Consider the following 17,845-nt stretch of genomic DNA (forward strand, 5'->3'; position numbering starts at 1 on the left):
TGTAAACTAGAGTTTCTGCTTTTATATGCGCGATAAATTTCAACATTTTGGCTGTCAAACCATCGCTGCATGCAATTCACTCAGTTTTCAGATGTTCTATAACACTGATGACTTCATAAGCACTTTTGAGGACTTTTTGTCGTTGAATATCATTAGGAAATTATGTACCACAATTATTTCAACACTGAGGATCATTTTTATCCACCCCGTATAAATACAGACCTAATTCTTTTGTATTTCGAACGAATACCTCCATATTCTTATATACATTTTGAACATAACGGTGTCAATCATCACAAAATGCAATTAGCACCCTAAAATAGTGAATCGTTAGATTGCTCTGAGATTTGTCTAGTGATTAGTGAAGTGACTGAAGTGAACGATGAATCTGAAAACTTCTAGTTTGATAATGCTAGTTATTTTTTCTCTTCATATCCAGGATTCTGTGGCAAGTGAGTTGATTAACTGTTTGCTATCTTTTTGAAATATCATGTTGAGGGGAAATTGTAAGAGTATTAGCTTATAGTTATTACAGGGATGATGACAAGAATTTTTTTTGAGTGGCTACTTTCACTTACCCCATTCACTTATAAATGGGTCATGCTTATCATAAGGACACAAAGCGACATTTGCGTAGTTTCGAGAAAAAGCCTTCTGAAGTTCCAACATTGCAGACACTTACTTAATAACTTCAAATGACAAATTTCATTTATGATTGATGTGAATAATTCAATTGACTTGATTTCTGAAGAAAAAGGTCGACTTTTCATATAATTTTGAGACTTGTCGTTTAGTTCCTTTCGAATGAGTGAACCTAAATCCATTTTACACTAAGAAATATGCTGTACAAAATGAAAATGAAACGTCAGTTGTTATGAAATACTTATTTCAACTGCAACAAAACTCTCAACTGAACAAAAATTGAGTTTATTGCAGAATACATTTGCAATTGAAATTTTTAATCATTCTTATTTTCCTCCTCAAACTCATTTTTGAAGTCCAAATCTGGACCAAATCCCTCCAAGTCATCTTCTAATTCTGTTCACTTCTAATTTTCATAGAATTGTTTTGTATCCGCCGGAATAAAACGCATCAATGCTTTGAGATCTGGAATTTGATTGCGTTTTTCAAATTTTTCTGAATCTCAATTTCTTTGAATTCATCATTATTGTTATGAGTATATTCAAAAATGATACTGAAAGGCTCTCCTTTTGTTATTTTCATAACTCTGGTTTCGAGCCAACTGACTTTTTCTTTGTTTCAGTCTTGCTTTATGTAAACAACTGCACGTTCTATTGCTTGTACAGAAAAAAGTCTTCTTTCCTCATTTCTGTTACAGTCAATGATTTTTTATGTTGGCAATGCTTCGTTATATTTATATAATCATCGCTGGTATGAATCCTTTGATTCATCTTTATTTTTGAACTTTTTTTTTATATTTTCAAAATATTTCTTTTCCTATGTTGTTTAGAATACCTACAGGTTAAGTGGAAGACCATCGATGGTCTTCGCCTTTTCAGCGCACATCTCATATGTATATATTTTTATTTATATATGTATATATTATTTTTTTTGATATTTCTTTTTTGTTCTCTCTTTTCACTGATGTATCTGCTGCTGAATAAAGATTATTATTATTATTATTATCATCATTTGGTAGAAAGCTGTGGCCCGGTACTAGATATTAGAAATAAACTGTTTCTGAAGTTTGATGATTGCTGAGAATTGTTTTCATCATTGAGGATATTATTGATCTGCCACTGATTTATTGATTTGTTAGGTGTGTCCTATACACAAATCAGATGCCAAAAATTTCATCATCATCATCAATGATTCTAGACATACAATAATGTATCTGTAGAGTTGGGAGGGTGAGTGTAAGCCCACAGCACTAAGGCCACATATGACCCATCGACATTCTCCCGAGGAGTTGACCTTCTAGATCATCGTCCATTCTGTCCTTTCCAGGAAGGTGGACAGATCATTGGGAGACATCTCCTTTATAAAGGCAAGTGTAGGCCAAGACTCGCCGAACACACACTCTCTTATTGACGATAACTCCGGGCTCTCGCATAGGATATGACTGACTATTCCAAATTCCTATTTACACATCCTGCATAGGGGTGAGTCCACTAGCCCCATATTATGGAGGTGTTTCTTTAGTTGACAGTGGCCAGTCAGAAATCCTACTGTTAAGCGTAGATTTCTCCTGGTCATCGCCAGCTATTTCTTCGGCGCCAGCTTCCCAGGGTCGTCCAGGGTGATCTTGACAAGATTGCATCCTTTGATTTCATCCCATCTCTTTAGGGATTAAGTATGGGTGTAACATTTGGCTAGTTTCGCAATTGTTGAAGTCATCAGGCCGTAGGTGCCACTGGGTCCTAAAATTCATAGTCCAGCCGCTTCCTTGGCTAAAGAGTCGGCAATGCGATTACCTTTACACCTGTCGTACCCTTAATTTTCTACCGAGGCTTCGGCTAAATCTTTGTGGCACTCTAGTACTAGCCCTGAGGTAACACGTTGTCTGTTCAAGACAAATAGGGCTTGTCTGCTATCAGTGCAGATTGTAAGGTTTTTGCCAGAAATTCTTTTTCTGGTTATTTATTTTGAGGCGATTGAGATACCAGCCAGTTCTGTTTGGACCACGCTGGTATTTTTCCCATTCCCCACTTGATCCTTAGGCTTAGTGACCTGGAGTACACCCCTGAGCACATCCTGAGCCTTCTTTGGTTTTTGAGCCGTCTGTATATATGCGTATTGCATTTGTAGCATATGAATCTGTGTTCTGTTTTATTTGTTCTTTGTAGGGTTTATTGAACACAAACCTGGGTTCAATCGCATCACTGGTTGCCTGCAGCAGACGTTGCGCAGTAAGCGCTTCTCGCCCTAGGCTCAGCCTCAATTGACCCATTTCTACTTCAAGGTTTACACCAGACGTGCGTAGTCGTGACATGGCCATTACCGCAACCTCCTTAACGTACAGGTCCAGAGGGGTCAGGCCCGTAATTAATTCCATTGCCACGGTTGGTGTTGTTCTCATGGCTCCTGTGATGTTTAACAAGCCAGTCGCTGTATTTGATATAATTTTTGGATTACCGTTGCTTGTAGAACTTTCGGTCCCCATGCAATGCCCCGTAAATCAACATAGGCTTTATTATCGCAGTGTAGATCCAGGTGACCACACGGGGTCACCTGTCCTGTCCTTCGACATTGCTCATAAACTACATATGCTTTTTTATGATGATAGTAATAATAGTATCTGAATAATAGAACTCAGTCAGTAAATGTTGATGATGTACTCAGTGACGTAAAGACGATTGACTATGGAGTACCGCAAGGTACAGTCCTAGTCCTCATTGAAATGCTCAGGGGATATAATTGGATATAATTGGAGCTCTAAGGACGCACATAAACCAATTAGAAGTAATACAGAGGAGATTCATAAAGCTGATATACTCCTAAAAACCTCAGATATCCTTCTGACAAACTTTATTCTGAATCACAGATCTTAGACCTGAGGCAGTTATACTTCTTCATCACAAGTATTAAATATCATACTTCAAAACACTCCAACCAACTCCCTGCTCATAACAGGGTAACACACGAAATAAAAACTATTACAAACTTCCTTCTATGGCTGAAACAACCACACAAAGATCGGTTTCTTACCTTGTACCAAAATGCTATAATCACATTCCGAAAGAGATTAAATCTCTGAAGAGCACTAATATGTTCAAAAAACGACTAAAATACTTCATTAATAGCAACCCGAGAAATAATACTCACAGTCGGTCTGAGTTTTTCTAAATCATGCCTCCTACTTTTTGAATCAAAATTATCATGATCAACTCCCGGTTAATTATATTTTATATTATATTGTTCATTGTCATATATGTATATATATATATATATATATATACATATATATATATATATATATATATATATATATATATATATATATATATATATATATATATATATATATATATATGTGTATATATATACAGGGTCCTGCAACAGTGGCGCGGTGTTCCATATCTCTATATAGGAAGCAGATAGGAATCTAATTTTCTATAATATTACCTTATTGCTCGAGCTCGACAAAATAAAAATATTGGCGGTCACACAGGGTGTTCGATTTTTTCTGGGCGGATCCCAACTGTGTCTTTTTAAATGGCAACCTATATTTTTTATCGCTTTTTCGGTTTCTTCATAGAAAATAAAATAAACGTTATGTATATTTGCACTTCGAAAATATTGACGGTTTTCGAGATATCTAGCATGACAGGTTTTTTTTTCCAATATTCGTCACTCAGAATATTTGAAATTATAAAGTGGTGCCAAGTCCAGTTGAAATTTTTTTTTGGTCGAATATTCTACATTGGTAACTCTCTCAAACGATATATCTGAAATCGACCTGTGATATACAGGGTATGAAAAACCGCTTGCCAAATATTGTAAATGAAAATTTGCAAAATCTTCCTTAGATTAAATGGAACACCCTGTATATTATTGATCCATAAGAAGCGCCAACGAAACCTCTACAAATTTCATTAAGTATTCCCTATGGCTAAGTTCAATAGTTTTTTTTAAATGAGCATTTCTTTCGAAAAATGGTAATTTTTTCAAAGCGAAATCCATTTGACGACTGATAAAAATATACGAAAGATATCTTGTTTCAATTTTGTACATTAGAAGGTGTCCAAACAAATATTTTTTAACGAAATAAATGTATGTACCTATCACTTTTTGCTAAATGGAAAATCTTTTTTTCATTGGATGCAGAATTTCACTCATAAATCGTGCAATATCAAACCAAACAAGTTAAAAGAAAGAAACATTATAAATAACTATTTTTTTCATGTTATTATATTCATTCAGAGCTTGAGTTCTAGATATTCAAATTTGTCAACTGGCAAATTACAAAACTACAAAAGGGAGAGTTTAATTAAGGTTGATAATGAAACTTTTATAAAACATGTTCAACATGTCTTCCATTTTCTTGAATGCAGAGCTGAAGTCTATGTTTGAAAGATTGTTCTACCCTGCGCAAGACAGCTGGTGTAATGCTGCGAAAAGCATTCGTTATTCTAAGTCGCATATTTTCGGGAGAAGTTGGTGGCTCAACGTAAACCATATTTTTTATGTATCCCCATAAGAAAAAATCTAGTTTCGTCAAATCTGGTGATCTAGCGGGCCACCGTACAGGCCCATTCCGTCCTATCCATTTATTGGGAAATACTTCATTTAGATGATCTCTCACTTCTGCCGAATAGTGAGCAGGTGCACCATCATGTTGTAACCACATTCTATTGCGGAGGTCAAGAGGAATATCATCTAACAAACCTGGTAAATCATTTCGTAAGAAATTGAGATACATTGCACCATTCATATGTCCCTCAAAAAAGTATGGACCAATTACATATTCTCCAATGATGCCTCCCCAGACATTTATCGACCACCTATGTTGATAATCCACCTGTCTCAATAAGTGAGGATTTTCTGTCGCATAATAATGGTAATTATGTCGATTTACAAATCCATTTTTATGGAATGTCGATTCATCCGACCATAAAATATTATTGAAAAAATATTCGTTTCGACGAATTTTGTTCATGGCCCAATTGCAAAATCTCACTCTTTTCTCGAAATCAGCATACAGTAGTTCTTGATGTAACTGAACGTGGTATGGATGCAAGCGATGTTTCTTCAATACTCGTTGCACTGATCTCTTACTTATATCCACTATTTCCCCAATTTGTCGTTGACTCCTACTAGGATCTTCTTCAACAGCAAGAAGAACTTGCAATTCATTATCTTCATTAGTAGCTGGCTTGATGCGCTCATGTTTGGAATAATTAATAGATTCAGTTTCAACGAATCGTCTCAAGACCTTTCGGAAAGATCTTTCATCTGGATGCCTTCTATCTGGATACCGTTGAGAATAAATTCTACTTGCCAATAAACAATTCCTGTCTGATTCACCTAATATGAAAATCATATCAATCAAATCACTTTTTGATAACAACATTCTGATGAAATTATACCGACAGTTCAACTTCACGATTGACTAAAAATTTCAATATTCATTTGCAGCCAAATATTTTGTTCTGTCATTTGCCAGACTACTTGATTTCCAATAAATATTTCATTCGCTGAAAGGTTGTTTTTACCGAAAGAATATGGCACAAATTCCGAGATTTTTGAAATTATTGTAACTATTCAAGAACGTCCATTTTGTGGTGTAATTCGCAACTTGTTTATCTAGCAACAGGTAATTTTAGGAATGGGCGATATTTTAAGGAAAGGGTATTTTTTGTATATTCTTATCAGTCGTCAAATGGATTTCGCTTTGAAAAAATGACCATTTTTCGAAAGAAATGCTCATTTAAGAAAAACTATTGAACTTAGCCATAGGGAATACTTAATGAAATTTGTAGAGGTTTCGTTGGCGCTTCTTATGGATCAATAATATACAGGGTGTTCCATTTAATATAAGGAAGATTTTGCAAATTTTCATTTACAATATTTGGCAAGCGGTTTTTCATACCCTGTATATCACAGGTCGATTTCAGATATATCGTTTGAAAGAGTTACCAATGTAGAATATTCGACCAAAAAAAAATTTCAACTGGACTTGGCACCACTTTATAATTTCAAATATTCTGAGTGACGAATATTGGAAAAAAAACCTGTCATGCTAGATATCTCGAAAACCGTCAATATTTTCGAAGTGCAGATATACATAAAGTTTATTTTATTTTCTATGAAGAAACCGAAAAAGAGATAAAAAATATAGGTTGCCATTTAAAAAGACACAGTTGGGATCCGCCCAGAAAAAATCGAACACCCTGTGTGACCGCCAATATTTTTATTTTGTCGAGCTCGAGCAATAAGGTAATATTATAGAAAATTAGATTCCTATCTGCTTCCTATATAGAGATATGGAACACCGCGCCACTGTTGCAGGACCCTGTATATATATATATATATATATATATATATATATATATATATACATATATATATATATATATATATATATATATATATATATCAACTAATTCATTCATTCATTTCATTCGTTTATTCATCTATATATTATGGATTTATTTATGTATTTATTCATGTATTGTGTATTTATTCATGTTTTTACGATATTCGTGTATTTATCTATGTATTGTATATTTATTCATGTTATTACTTTGTACCAGGCGATATCACGCACAAGAAACATTTTTTCGAAAATGTTCCTTTTGTGATGCCTTTGTTTGTTTACCCTGCTCATTATTATGCATAAAAAAGTACATTTCATACATAAATTGAAAAGGGTTAGCTAGAGGCTATTTTTCATCCTCACAAAAGTTATTGAGTGATAGAGAGGAGAGAAAAGAAGAAAAAACTAATACAACCATATAGGTGCCAAAAACTATTGATATTCTCAACATAATCATTCATTCTCAATTACCATCTATCTTGAACACAAAAGTGAAATTTTCGAATACGATTTCAGTCTTGGGCGTTGGCTTGGTCCGTTTTTCCAATTCAATATGCAAAACCCTGCAAGGATATGATGGAATATGTATCAGAAGAGATCAGTGTGGATACGCAGGAGGTTTGGCGTCTGGCCCTTGTGCTAATGGCATTGGAAGATGTTGCCTGTGTGAGTATATCCAATGACCAGCATGGATTTCAAAGTAAGATTATTTTCTGTTCTAGTCCAAGGGACGTGCGGCGACACATCTTCAAACAACAACACCTATTTTTTCAATAGCGGATACCCCAATACTGCTAATGCAGCGGCTCAATGTATATTTACAATAATTCCAGAATCCCGGAATATATGTCAGGTGGGTGATAATTGGTTTTGAGTTTAAAGTACCACCTATACTGAAAAATTATACGAGTAGGGTGGCCTCTCTTCAGTCCACCCCCACTCCTCCACTTTTCGTTATTACCTAGTCGACCAATCAGAATGATCATTCATAGAACAACTCATAGAATTATGTGATTATGACCTTCATCTGAAAAAAAAATTATGTGATGTTATATATACATTTTTTCCATGCCTGAAATATTTGGTAAACTATAAACACACAAATATATCTCATTTCCTATGATTTTCTGTGAGAAATTGAAAATGAGTATATTTCAATGAATGGAATTTCTTTATTTCTACCGATATATTCACAACATTAGAGTGGAAATGTTCCATTTCCGTATCATTACAAACGGATGATAAACAAATATTTGCAGATGAAAGTTATTAGTAATCCAGAATAATGGTATTTCAAAGTTGTATCGAACACATCATTCCAAAAATTCATTGAAGACCAATTATTTTTCGTTTTTCATGGAAAGCCATATATACGTATATTCATCATTCTTATGCATCAGATATTCAGTAATTTATGCAATATCATTAGTACGTCTTATATGGGACCAAACTGATAAAAATAAAGTGATTAAATAAAGGTAAAGATGATGATTGATATTGTGTATCACTATCCTGGAAGTTCACTTCGAAAACATTTGTTTTTGTCACTATTTTCACCGAACCTCGTTAGCTTTATGATAGGTAAGTGGTAGGTTTGAAACGAACGGAGTTGATTTTCTTGATAATGTCCATGATTATTCACAAAATTATAATAAATGACAGTTCAGTTAGGTCACAATTGTATTTATAATCGTATTGATACTTTCCTTTTCAATGCATGTTCTTTGAGATGAAAATATGATGCTTTCCATCATACTCAAAATTCTCGTCATATTTTGTATGTAATTTTCGAAACGTAAATATAATTCAGGTTATGGTTTGTTCATACCATAGGAATATTATATGTTACGATTAGTTGTGAATAGTTGAACGCTAATTATTAAATTATGGCAACTCTATTTGTGAAACACCCGTTATATAGTTCCAGCCGACTCGATAAGTTTTTTTTGAAAGAAACAAAGGAATGTTTTTTTTCTTTCATCCGTCCGCTCTAGGGCATTCGTGAGTGAAACTGAATGATAACGTTCGGAAGATTTGATTTCAGGCAAATTCTGGTTTTCGAATATAAAATTACGTCTTTTGACGGATATAAACCTGCCGTGCCTTGTTGTGAAATTGTGATTGAGTAATTCTGCTGTGGAGCGATTTTGCAATATCCTTATTATCGATTGGGATGAATTTTATCGAATGAATTATTTCTTCCGGACCGTTTAAAAACATCTTCGGCAATGTTAGGGCAGTCGAGCATTGTGGAGGTAAGCGTATAATTTTGTCATTCATTATTTTATTTTGGCACGGATGTATCGCGAAATCAATAATTTACGAGAATACCTTTTTTTAAATCGAAATTTTACACGGACGGTGCTATCTTTGAGAACATGTCGAAGTTGATGGGGTCAGACCTTTCTGAACTTTATTGCCTTGTACGTAGCGACTAAACCACAAATTTTCCGAAGTCATATGGATGGTGGTGTTCCTATTTTGACCGTGTGGACGTGGAATTAAGAGCTTTTCACGAATTTGCGTATTAGCGGGCCATAGGAATCTACACATCACTAGCAGCTAGATAAGTACCGATTAGAAGTTTTATCAATGGTGTTGTTTTGCGGGATTCTGACATTATTGTTTACGAAAGCAATGAACCTCATCGGCAAATTGCCGTAAAGGCAGAGCCATAAGAAGAAGAAGAAGAAGAAGAACCTCGCTGAATAGGTGTTTCCGAATAGTTTCGTCTTCGTCTTTATATAAGCGTTTAGTTTGTAGTATAAGTGAAGAATAAATCCGTTGAACAGGCGTATTTTGGGGAAGCAACATTCAACGTTTTTATTCTTGTTCCTTTGTTGTATTCCACCTTATTGTTTTCGCGTATCTGGATTGTTTAGTAGTTTCATTTCAGGTTTAGGCTAGTCGGTGCACAAGAAACTACTTGGCGCACTTGTTATCATTTTTTTTTGTACATATCTATACTCATCTGTCTGATTTAACACACGGCCCTTACGAGCAAGCACATTACTTGCCGTACACAAAAAAAGGACAGAAGTGTTATTCCTAATGTTTTAAAAATAAATGTCTCTAATAGAAATTTTTTTTTATTATTGAATTCAATGTAATATATAATGAAAACGTCATCATGATTTTGTCCATTATGATGCTATCTATTATTTTCAAAATGACATTTTTTTTTCGTGTAGAGGAAATGGACAAGTCAGATGGCTCCTAAAAGCAAAAAAATCAAAAAGTTTACAACTAGCATTTTTTTAAAATGAAAACATTTTTCAGATAAGACTGGACTTTCTGAGTTTGGTGTTAGCCCAACCCGACGGAAATGGCAACTGTGTAGACGATTCGATGATAATAACTGGCGCTGCATCTGTCGTTCCAGTGATTTGCGGTGAAAATTCCGGGCAACATATATATTTGACTGTTGATGGTACCAATCCAATTCAAATCGTCATCTCCACAGGAACTACTGTGACTTTAGGAAGAAGTTGGAACATCAAAGTTACTCAAATCGATTGTGACTGTCCAACGTTAGGTGAATTATATTTATAACATTCATTCTCAAAAAAGCGGATCATTATTCTCATCATTTGATTTTTCACAATTTTCAGAAGTTTTGACGATTTTGCAATGAAGTATGTTTCAGCTCCAATAGGATGTCTTCAGTATTACACAGAATTGACTAATACCGTCAATAGTTTCAATTATGGCAATGGTTTGAATGGGAACCTAGTAACACAAGCCGATGGTACAATTGTTGCAGGAACTAGACAAATCGCCAATCAAAGATATGGCATTTGTGTTGGAATGACACCAGGTGAGACAACTAACACAGGTTGAACATCATAATATCTTCAGAAATGATCACCAGATCTTCAGAGTACTTTTATCGATCTCCAAATGACCTTTCCAACCCATCATTCCCTTTTTTAGATAATTTCAGCTTCAAATCACAAACAATTCAGCAAAGGAAACCAAAAAATTCTGTTTGACAAATCGAAATTCATTGCTTCTAACCAGGGATACCATAGCCGACTGATACAAGAGACATTGAAGATCCACGAACACAGGGATAATTAAAAGAAAAAGCATTTGTGAATCTCAACGGAATATATAATCCCATTCTAAGAAGTTCAAGAATAGCAAACAGTATGATGCCAGGTAGAAGAGGGTCGAAAATTATCATTGTCAATTTACCTAATCCAGATTCAGGTAGTAGCACATCAGAGTACGAGAGAGAACGCTTCACACTACCTAATCCATACGACCTGTATCAACATAAATACGCTTTACGCAGACGTAATATCCAATCATCGTGGAATAACTCAGAATGTACAAACTTTTGGAGAAGCTAGACACTCGAGCCACGGAAACGTCAGGAGAAAATTCCAAAAATTAACGGCCTAAAAAGCCGAAAAATGAGTCTGTTTCGGATGTTGAAGCTTCCAAGATGGTACCTATATTCTATGGTCCGTAACCTCTTTCAAAGTGACTTCCAGATGAAGGAAGGATAGTTGTGAAGGCTTTTGTTGTCACCTGATCAATATCTGACTTGCCAGCTTCTTGAAGTGTCCACTTCAATTAATATTACTGGAGTTTTTTTCCCAACACCAAATCGTTATTTTTACACCTCGACACGTGTTTCGATCACCAAGTGATCATCTTCAAGAGGAAGATAAAACTAAAAACTACTCAAAACTAAAGCTACTTATACTAATCAGGTACATCATACAGGTAGGTAATCAGTAATACCACCCATACAAGTATACCACCTTAAATTAATTTTACAATTGGCCTTTCTACAATATGTCCTTATGTATGTTCGAATGTTACAGCTATATATAGAACAATTTTCAGCTATATAAAATTAGTTTCACAATATTGCCTATCTAAATATATTTACAATGTGTCTTTTTGTAGAAATCAGTAAACCCAACAATATTATTTCAACAAGCTATATAGTATGCTATTTGGTATTGGTCCGTTATCGTTATTCATAATATTATTACGTTTACTTATTTCCATACTCTCGTAGGCATCTAGCTGCCTGTTGTTGTTAACTTGTCTAACTAATCTTAAAGAACTGAAGTCTATGGAATGGTTTTGTTGCAAAATATGATGAGCGACTGCTGATTTTTCAGATCTTCCATATTTTAAGTGTGCTATGTGTTCCTTATATCTCACTTTGATAGATCTTTTTGTCTGTCCATAATATTTTGCATCGCAGTCCTTACATTCAATTTCGTAAATTCCAGACTTTTCCGAATTCTCGACTTTGTCTTTTGGACTTCCCAAAGGGCTATGCAGTGTATGACTTGTTTTAAAAACCACCTTCATACCTAGTTCCTTGAAAATCTTCCCAAAGTTCTTCGTATATTGGTGGTATGGAACTGAGATGTATTTATCTTGGTTTTTGTCCTTTCTGAAAATCGAGATTTCGTTCATTCTTAACCTAAACTTCTTTTTCCTAATTATGTCATCTACAATACCCCTCGGGAAACCGTTAGTGGCTGCTATTTCCTGTATTGTACGTTTTTCTTTTGTGAACCTATCATGTGTTAGAGGGTAAGTCAAAAGACGATGCACCAAAAAATCGAAACACGTGTCGAGGTGTAAAAATAACGATTTGGTGTTGAGAAAAAAACTCCAGTAATATTCATTACTACACCAAAGGTTCCAAACAGTACATCACAAGTACACTTTAATGAAGTTTATTTGCGTTGTAATTGAACCATTCTGTTTAAAAAATCTGTTTAAAATCTGTTTCCTTTGGGAAGAGAATGAAAGATACGACTATATGGAATCTCAACAATCACTTTCCCAGTAGGTAGATTGAAGGTTGAGTAAATTATAAAAGTTTTTCAGTTTTCTTGATTTTCTGGAGATGCCAACTTGATTGGTGAAACACAGAATAATATTGAAACTGGATTGGATTGAAAATTGAAGATTGAAGATTATATTCTATGCCAGAGGTATTCTACGCTGGTTTCACCTCTCATTATTTCCAACAGTTTCTACATATTCATTTCTGCTTATTCAAAAAAACCTACCATTTTCTAATAAAGATTGCCTCTGCGTAGAAATTCCTTGGCATACATACGTTTTTTGATATCCATGACTTCCTTCGTGCTTAACTCCTCTCGCTGTGTTTACATTTTTGTTTTCCAAATTTTTATATTCTCTTGCTCTTTTTCAAGAAAGTATGCGGTTTGTTATTCGAGATAATGACAATATATATTACGATAGTTTCTTTCCTTCAGGTTACTGCTCCATTCGATGGGCCCAGACAGCTGACACAACTTCTTTCACTCTAACTGGAGATACTGCTGCAACTGCATTAATGCCTGGACTTCCAGGAAACCCTGGGGTTGGTGAGGCCTGTACTACTGACTATGTTGTTATACCAAATCCATTTATGACAACTGGTGCAGCAGAAGTAGGGGACAGGTTTTGTGGTAATCAGTTGAACACCGTTGTCAGTAAGTGAAATTTTCAAATTTTCAATCTAAGTGTTTTCAGAAGTATCCGGTCTGACCTAGAGATGGGGTAGTTATTTGAAAAATATCAATATATTAGGAAGTACACAATATATGAAGCATATGTTTCAAGTTTGAAGACGATGCGTTGTATAGTATTTGCTTGGCAACTATCAACAGTGAACGTTTCCGGAGGATTTTTGAAAATGGAGAATATTGGTCATCGTTATGTGGTACAATACTTCCATTCGAAACGTTTTAGCCAACCCAATATGATAGCTGAACTGGATTGTACTCTGGGTGAGTCTGCTCCTTCGTTTACAACAATGAAATATTAGGTAGCAGAGTTTTGATGGGGCTATACGAGCTGACAAGACAAGCATCGCAATGGTCGACCAAATGAGGTAACGACTCAGTGAAGTGAAGAAAATCTACAAAGCGGTACAAAGGATCGTCGACTGTAAGTGTGCGAACCAACAGATTCAGTACATCGTACATTATCTAAAAATCTGGACATGAGAAAACTGTGAGCAAGATGGGTACCGCGTTTGGGTCACACTCGGGTAAAAACAGTGTCGTAAAGATGTTTCGATTGGGTGTTCAGCGAAGTTTCACAGCAACAAAGCAGAATTCTTGCGTTGTTTCATAACCGCGAATGAAACATGGGGCCATCACGTTACTCCCAAGGGAGAAAAAAATCAAAACAGTGGACTCGAAGGGGAGAACCAGCTCATCTGCAGGAAAGGTCATGAAATCGGTTTTTTTGAATACGTGTGGGATATTTTTTATTGACTATTTTAAAAAAGGTAAAACTATCAACGGTGAGTATGAGGCGAGCTTATTGCAATGAATTAAGCAAAAACGGCCGCAGTTTGCTAAGAAAAAACTGTTGTTCCATCAAGACAATACACCAGCTCACAAACCCAATATCGCAATGACCAAAATTATCGAATTAAAGATTGAATGGCAACTTCATGCACCCTATTCGCCAGATTTATACCTCTTGGATTATTTTCTGTTCTCAAACTTGAAAAAATGGCTCATTGGTAAAAGATTCTCCAACTATGAAGTGATGTAAGCAGTTAATCACTATTTTGAGGGGCAAGACAGTTCTTATCGTAAGAACAAGTTTTTTGTTGGGCCGGATATTTCTGGGATCACCCTTCTACCTGCATTGGAATTTTCACCTCTTTCATTGATACTTTAAAAATGATCATTAAGTTCAAAACATGGGTTCGTTGTAAAAATCAGAAACGATATTGGTGAATACTTCGGTGTTTGATAGATTTTCAATACATGCAAAAATATTTTAAAAAACAGTTGGATGAACGTTATTTGAACCTGGATGGAAACAAACCTTCCAAAAATTCATAAACCTGACAAGTTGTTCAACAAAATGTTTTCACAATATAGTATTGAAACTCAAGTCTGCACTATTACTGACTTCTTCTTTATCGACATTTATTTACATTAGATAATTAGTAGTGTTTATGATGTTTTTGTTGGTGCTGACAGAGAAATGAACATCGCGTTTTCGATGTACATTTAAAAAAAAAATTTTTCGAAGTTAGACTCTGTATAAATCCACCTCAATCGATCACCAACTCTTTTCTGAACTCATGATATCTACGTTTGTTTGAAGGTGGTTGACAATGGTTCTTGGTGTGTTTCATCAGTTCGGAAGGTCTCGAAAGGGAACTAGGCATCATCAAAAACGACTTTCAACGAAATGGTTACTCAAGAGTGATGGTAGAACAGGCTTTAGCTAGAAGACAGCAAGAGCTCCACAAGGAAGAGAAGCCTCCATAACTAGTACTTGTACTTCCCTACATCAGAGGATTATCGGAAAGGTTCGGATCCAAGTATAACATCATGACCTGCTTCAAATCTGTGAACACTATCCGTAGCAGCCTCATGAAAACCAGGCCACCAAACGCGGACTGCGATTCCAAGAATTGCATTTACCGGATAACCTGCGAGTGCGGAGAATCATACATCGGTGAACCTAAGAGGCCATTGAAAGTTCGCATTACCGAGAAACACACACAGCGAGGAGAAATCAGAAAATCCTGAATAGCAGAGCATGTTTGGACTAATCAACATAATATCAAGTGTGCTCAAGCTGAAATCATCCCCGAAGGAAAACACTAGTTTAGGAGGAAATTCAAAGAAGCCGCGTATATGTTGTCCAACAACACATTCAGTCAAGCTAGCCTAGAGACACGTAACATATGGAAACCTCTAATCAAACGAAGAACGACCAACTCCCGCCAAACGGGAGCGGAAAGAGAGGAAAGGGGATAGGTGAAAGCACTCGAATGGCCTATAAATAGTCGGATCTCGGAGGAATAAGTCCAGTTATCACCCGAAGACGATTGTGGATACTAACAATCGAAACGTCGTGAGATAACTTGGTTTAGAATCTTTGAATTTTCATTTTTTGTTGATAATAATTTTTAATTTTCAGCTTTTGTTAATATTTCAATTTTTAATTGTCAGATTTTATTAATATTTCAATTTTTATTTTTTGGTTGTTGTTTGGTTTTATGTTATTTCTTTGTAATTTCAGTTTGTTTGTTCAAATAAAATTGTTATTTTCGGTTAATCTTTTTAGTATTTCTTCAGGAATTTCAAATCACTCTATATTATATTAGACAATGTCCAAACTGATGAAATTATGATATCTAACCTGAAACCAAAAGTTATGCGCGTTTTCACTATCGAACTCATGAAATTCAGAATTGAAACAAAATAATACAAACTGGTTGCAATGTTTATTCAATGAATGATTGTTCAAAACTCAATCAAACGTTCAAACACATCTTTTTTCTCTCGAAAAAAATATCTGGTCGAGGCGGGAATCGAACCCACGCCCAATTCCGTAATACATTGCTTTCCCTTTTAGGAATATTTTCTGGAGGAAACATTGGATTAGGAATAGTCAGTTATCATGTCATAGAGTTGGCAAACTAACCTCAATTTTCATTTTTTTTTTCAGCTTTTTCGAAACCTTTCGTTCTCAACGTTGTTACCGATGCAAATGAGGCGACCGATGCAGCCAATAGAGGATTTTCTTTGACTTACACCCAATTGCCTTGTTCAACTACATCTAACTTGTTTTTCACTGGATAATATATTTTAGTAGCTTGTATATGTCTTTTATTCCATTACCTAACGCGGTGGTTCTTTAGGAAATGCCATGAACACAATTAAGAAACTATGTTTACTTCGATGGGGGTGATGAGGAGTTTCTATTCAAATACAATATTCACCAGTAGGGAAAAAATATAATTCATTTAGTGTTTCAACCCGACGTGAGATTGATGAGGAATTGTAGGTAGGTTTAAATATTCCAGAACGTTTTTTTGTTTTTTACTTGCAACATACAGATATAAAGACATCCAATATCATCGATTTTGAGTTCGTAATTGATCATCTCACAAAGCAAATTTTTTTCTTCGATAGCTGTGTGGAAAATCTGAAAACAAGCAAACTAGCGAAAGAAAACTGCTAAACATATTCCATCATTTCAAATCTGAAGTGGCAGATTTTGGTCTTCAAAACGTTTCGTTAAATATCATTGAAATTTTGTGGAAAAATGTGGATATTTAATCAACGCAAAAACTTATCGAAAAGAACTGGAAGTTTGGCCCTTTCTACACCCTTTCTACAGAGTGTGTATGATGAAAATACCTGAAAAATTCAATGCTTTCATGTCCTTTTGATTAACTCTATAGAAAACTCAGTTTCTAATAGACATAATTTCCAATTTCCACTATTTATCAAACTTTATTCAGTTGATCCAGCAAGAGAAACTCAAACATCCCGGTTCAATATTGACAAAAAGTAAATCAGCACCTTATCCAGGAGTGCGTTCTGGCATGAAATTAACCGTGGCATTTTCATCTCTCTGCAAATTCGATTTAAATTCTTTCCTGGGTTGTCTCCACTATTTTGCCTTCTTCTCAGAAGTCTGAATATCATTTTGGAGTTTGTCGAAGACGGTATTTCTCGATTTGAATCCAACAATTCAGCTCTACAACCTAATCAACCTAACACGTATTGATGGATAATGTTGCAAAGCGTTATCTGGATAGAGGTTTCAATTCGTGGATGCATTTTATGGTGGAAACTGATTACAGATAACTTGTAAATGCGAAGACTCTTCGTGGTCGATACAGTATTCCAATGGTGTAATTGTTCTTTTCCCAATGAAACACAGCGGATTTTTTAATTCAACTTCAATGCAGCTGATTCAAAATGACTAACAATACATCGTAAAACAACAAATGAGATTGAAAGTCCGGATTATGATGATTATGATCGTCAATGATAATAATTATATAATTTTCACAATAAATTTTATTTG

At 35.1% G+C, this 17,845-nt stretch overlaps 1 protein-coding gene across 1 annotated transcript; it reads left to right on the forward strand.

Moving 5' to 3' along the window:
* Nucleotides 1-288: 288 nt before the first annotated feature.
* LOC111504687 (uncharacterized) lies at nucleotides 289-16,625 on the forward strand. Its single transcript, XM_074176871.1, has 7 exons — nucleotides 289-452; nucleotides 7,517-7,666; nucleotides 7,723-7,853; nucleotides 10,280-10,535; nucleotides 10,647-10,817; nucleotides 13,261-13,479; nucleotides 16,475-16,625. The coding sequence occupies exons 1-7, from the start codon at nucleotides 383-385 to the stop codon at nucleotides 16,606-16,608; spliced, it is 1,131 nt and encodes a 376-aa protein (XP_074032972.1). The 5' UTR covers nucleotides 289-382; the 3' UTR covers nucleotides 16,609-16,625.
* The last annotated feature ends 1,220 nt before the right edge of the window (nucleotides 16,626-17,845 follow it).

This window comes from Leptinotarsa decemlineata, unplaced genomic scaffold (genome assembly GCF_025532065.1).
Source record: "Leptinotarsa decemlineata unplaced genomic scaffold, Ldec_3_MD MMD2_tig00002082_RagTag_RagTag, whole genome shotgun sequence".
Classification (NCBI taxonomy): domain Eukaryota; kingdom Metazoa; phylum Arthropoda; class Insecta; order Coleoptera; family Chrysomelidae; genus Leptinotarsa; species Leptinotarsa decemlineata.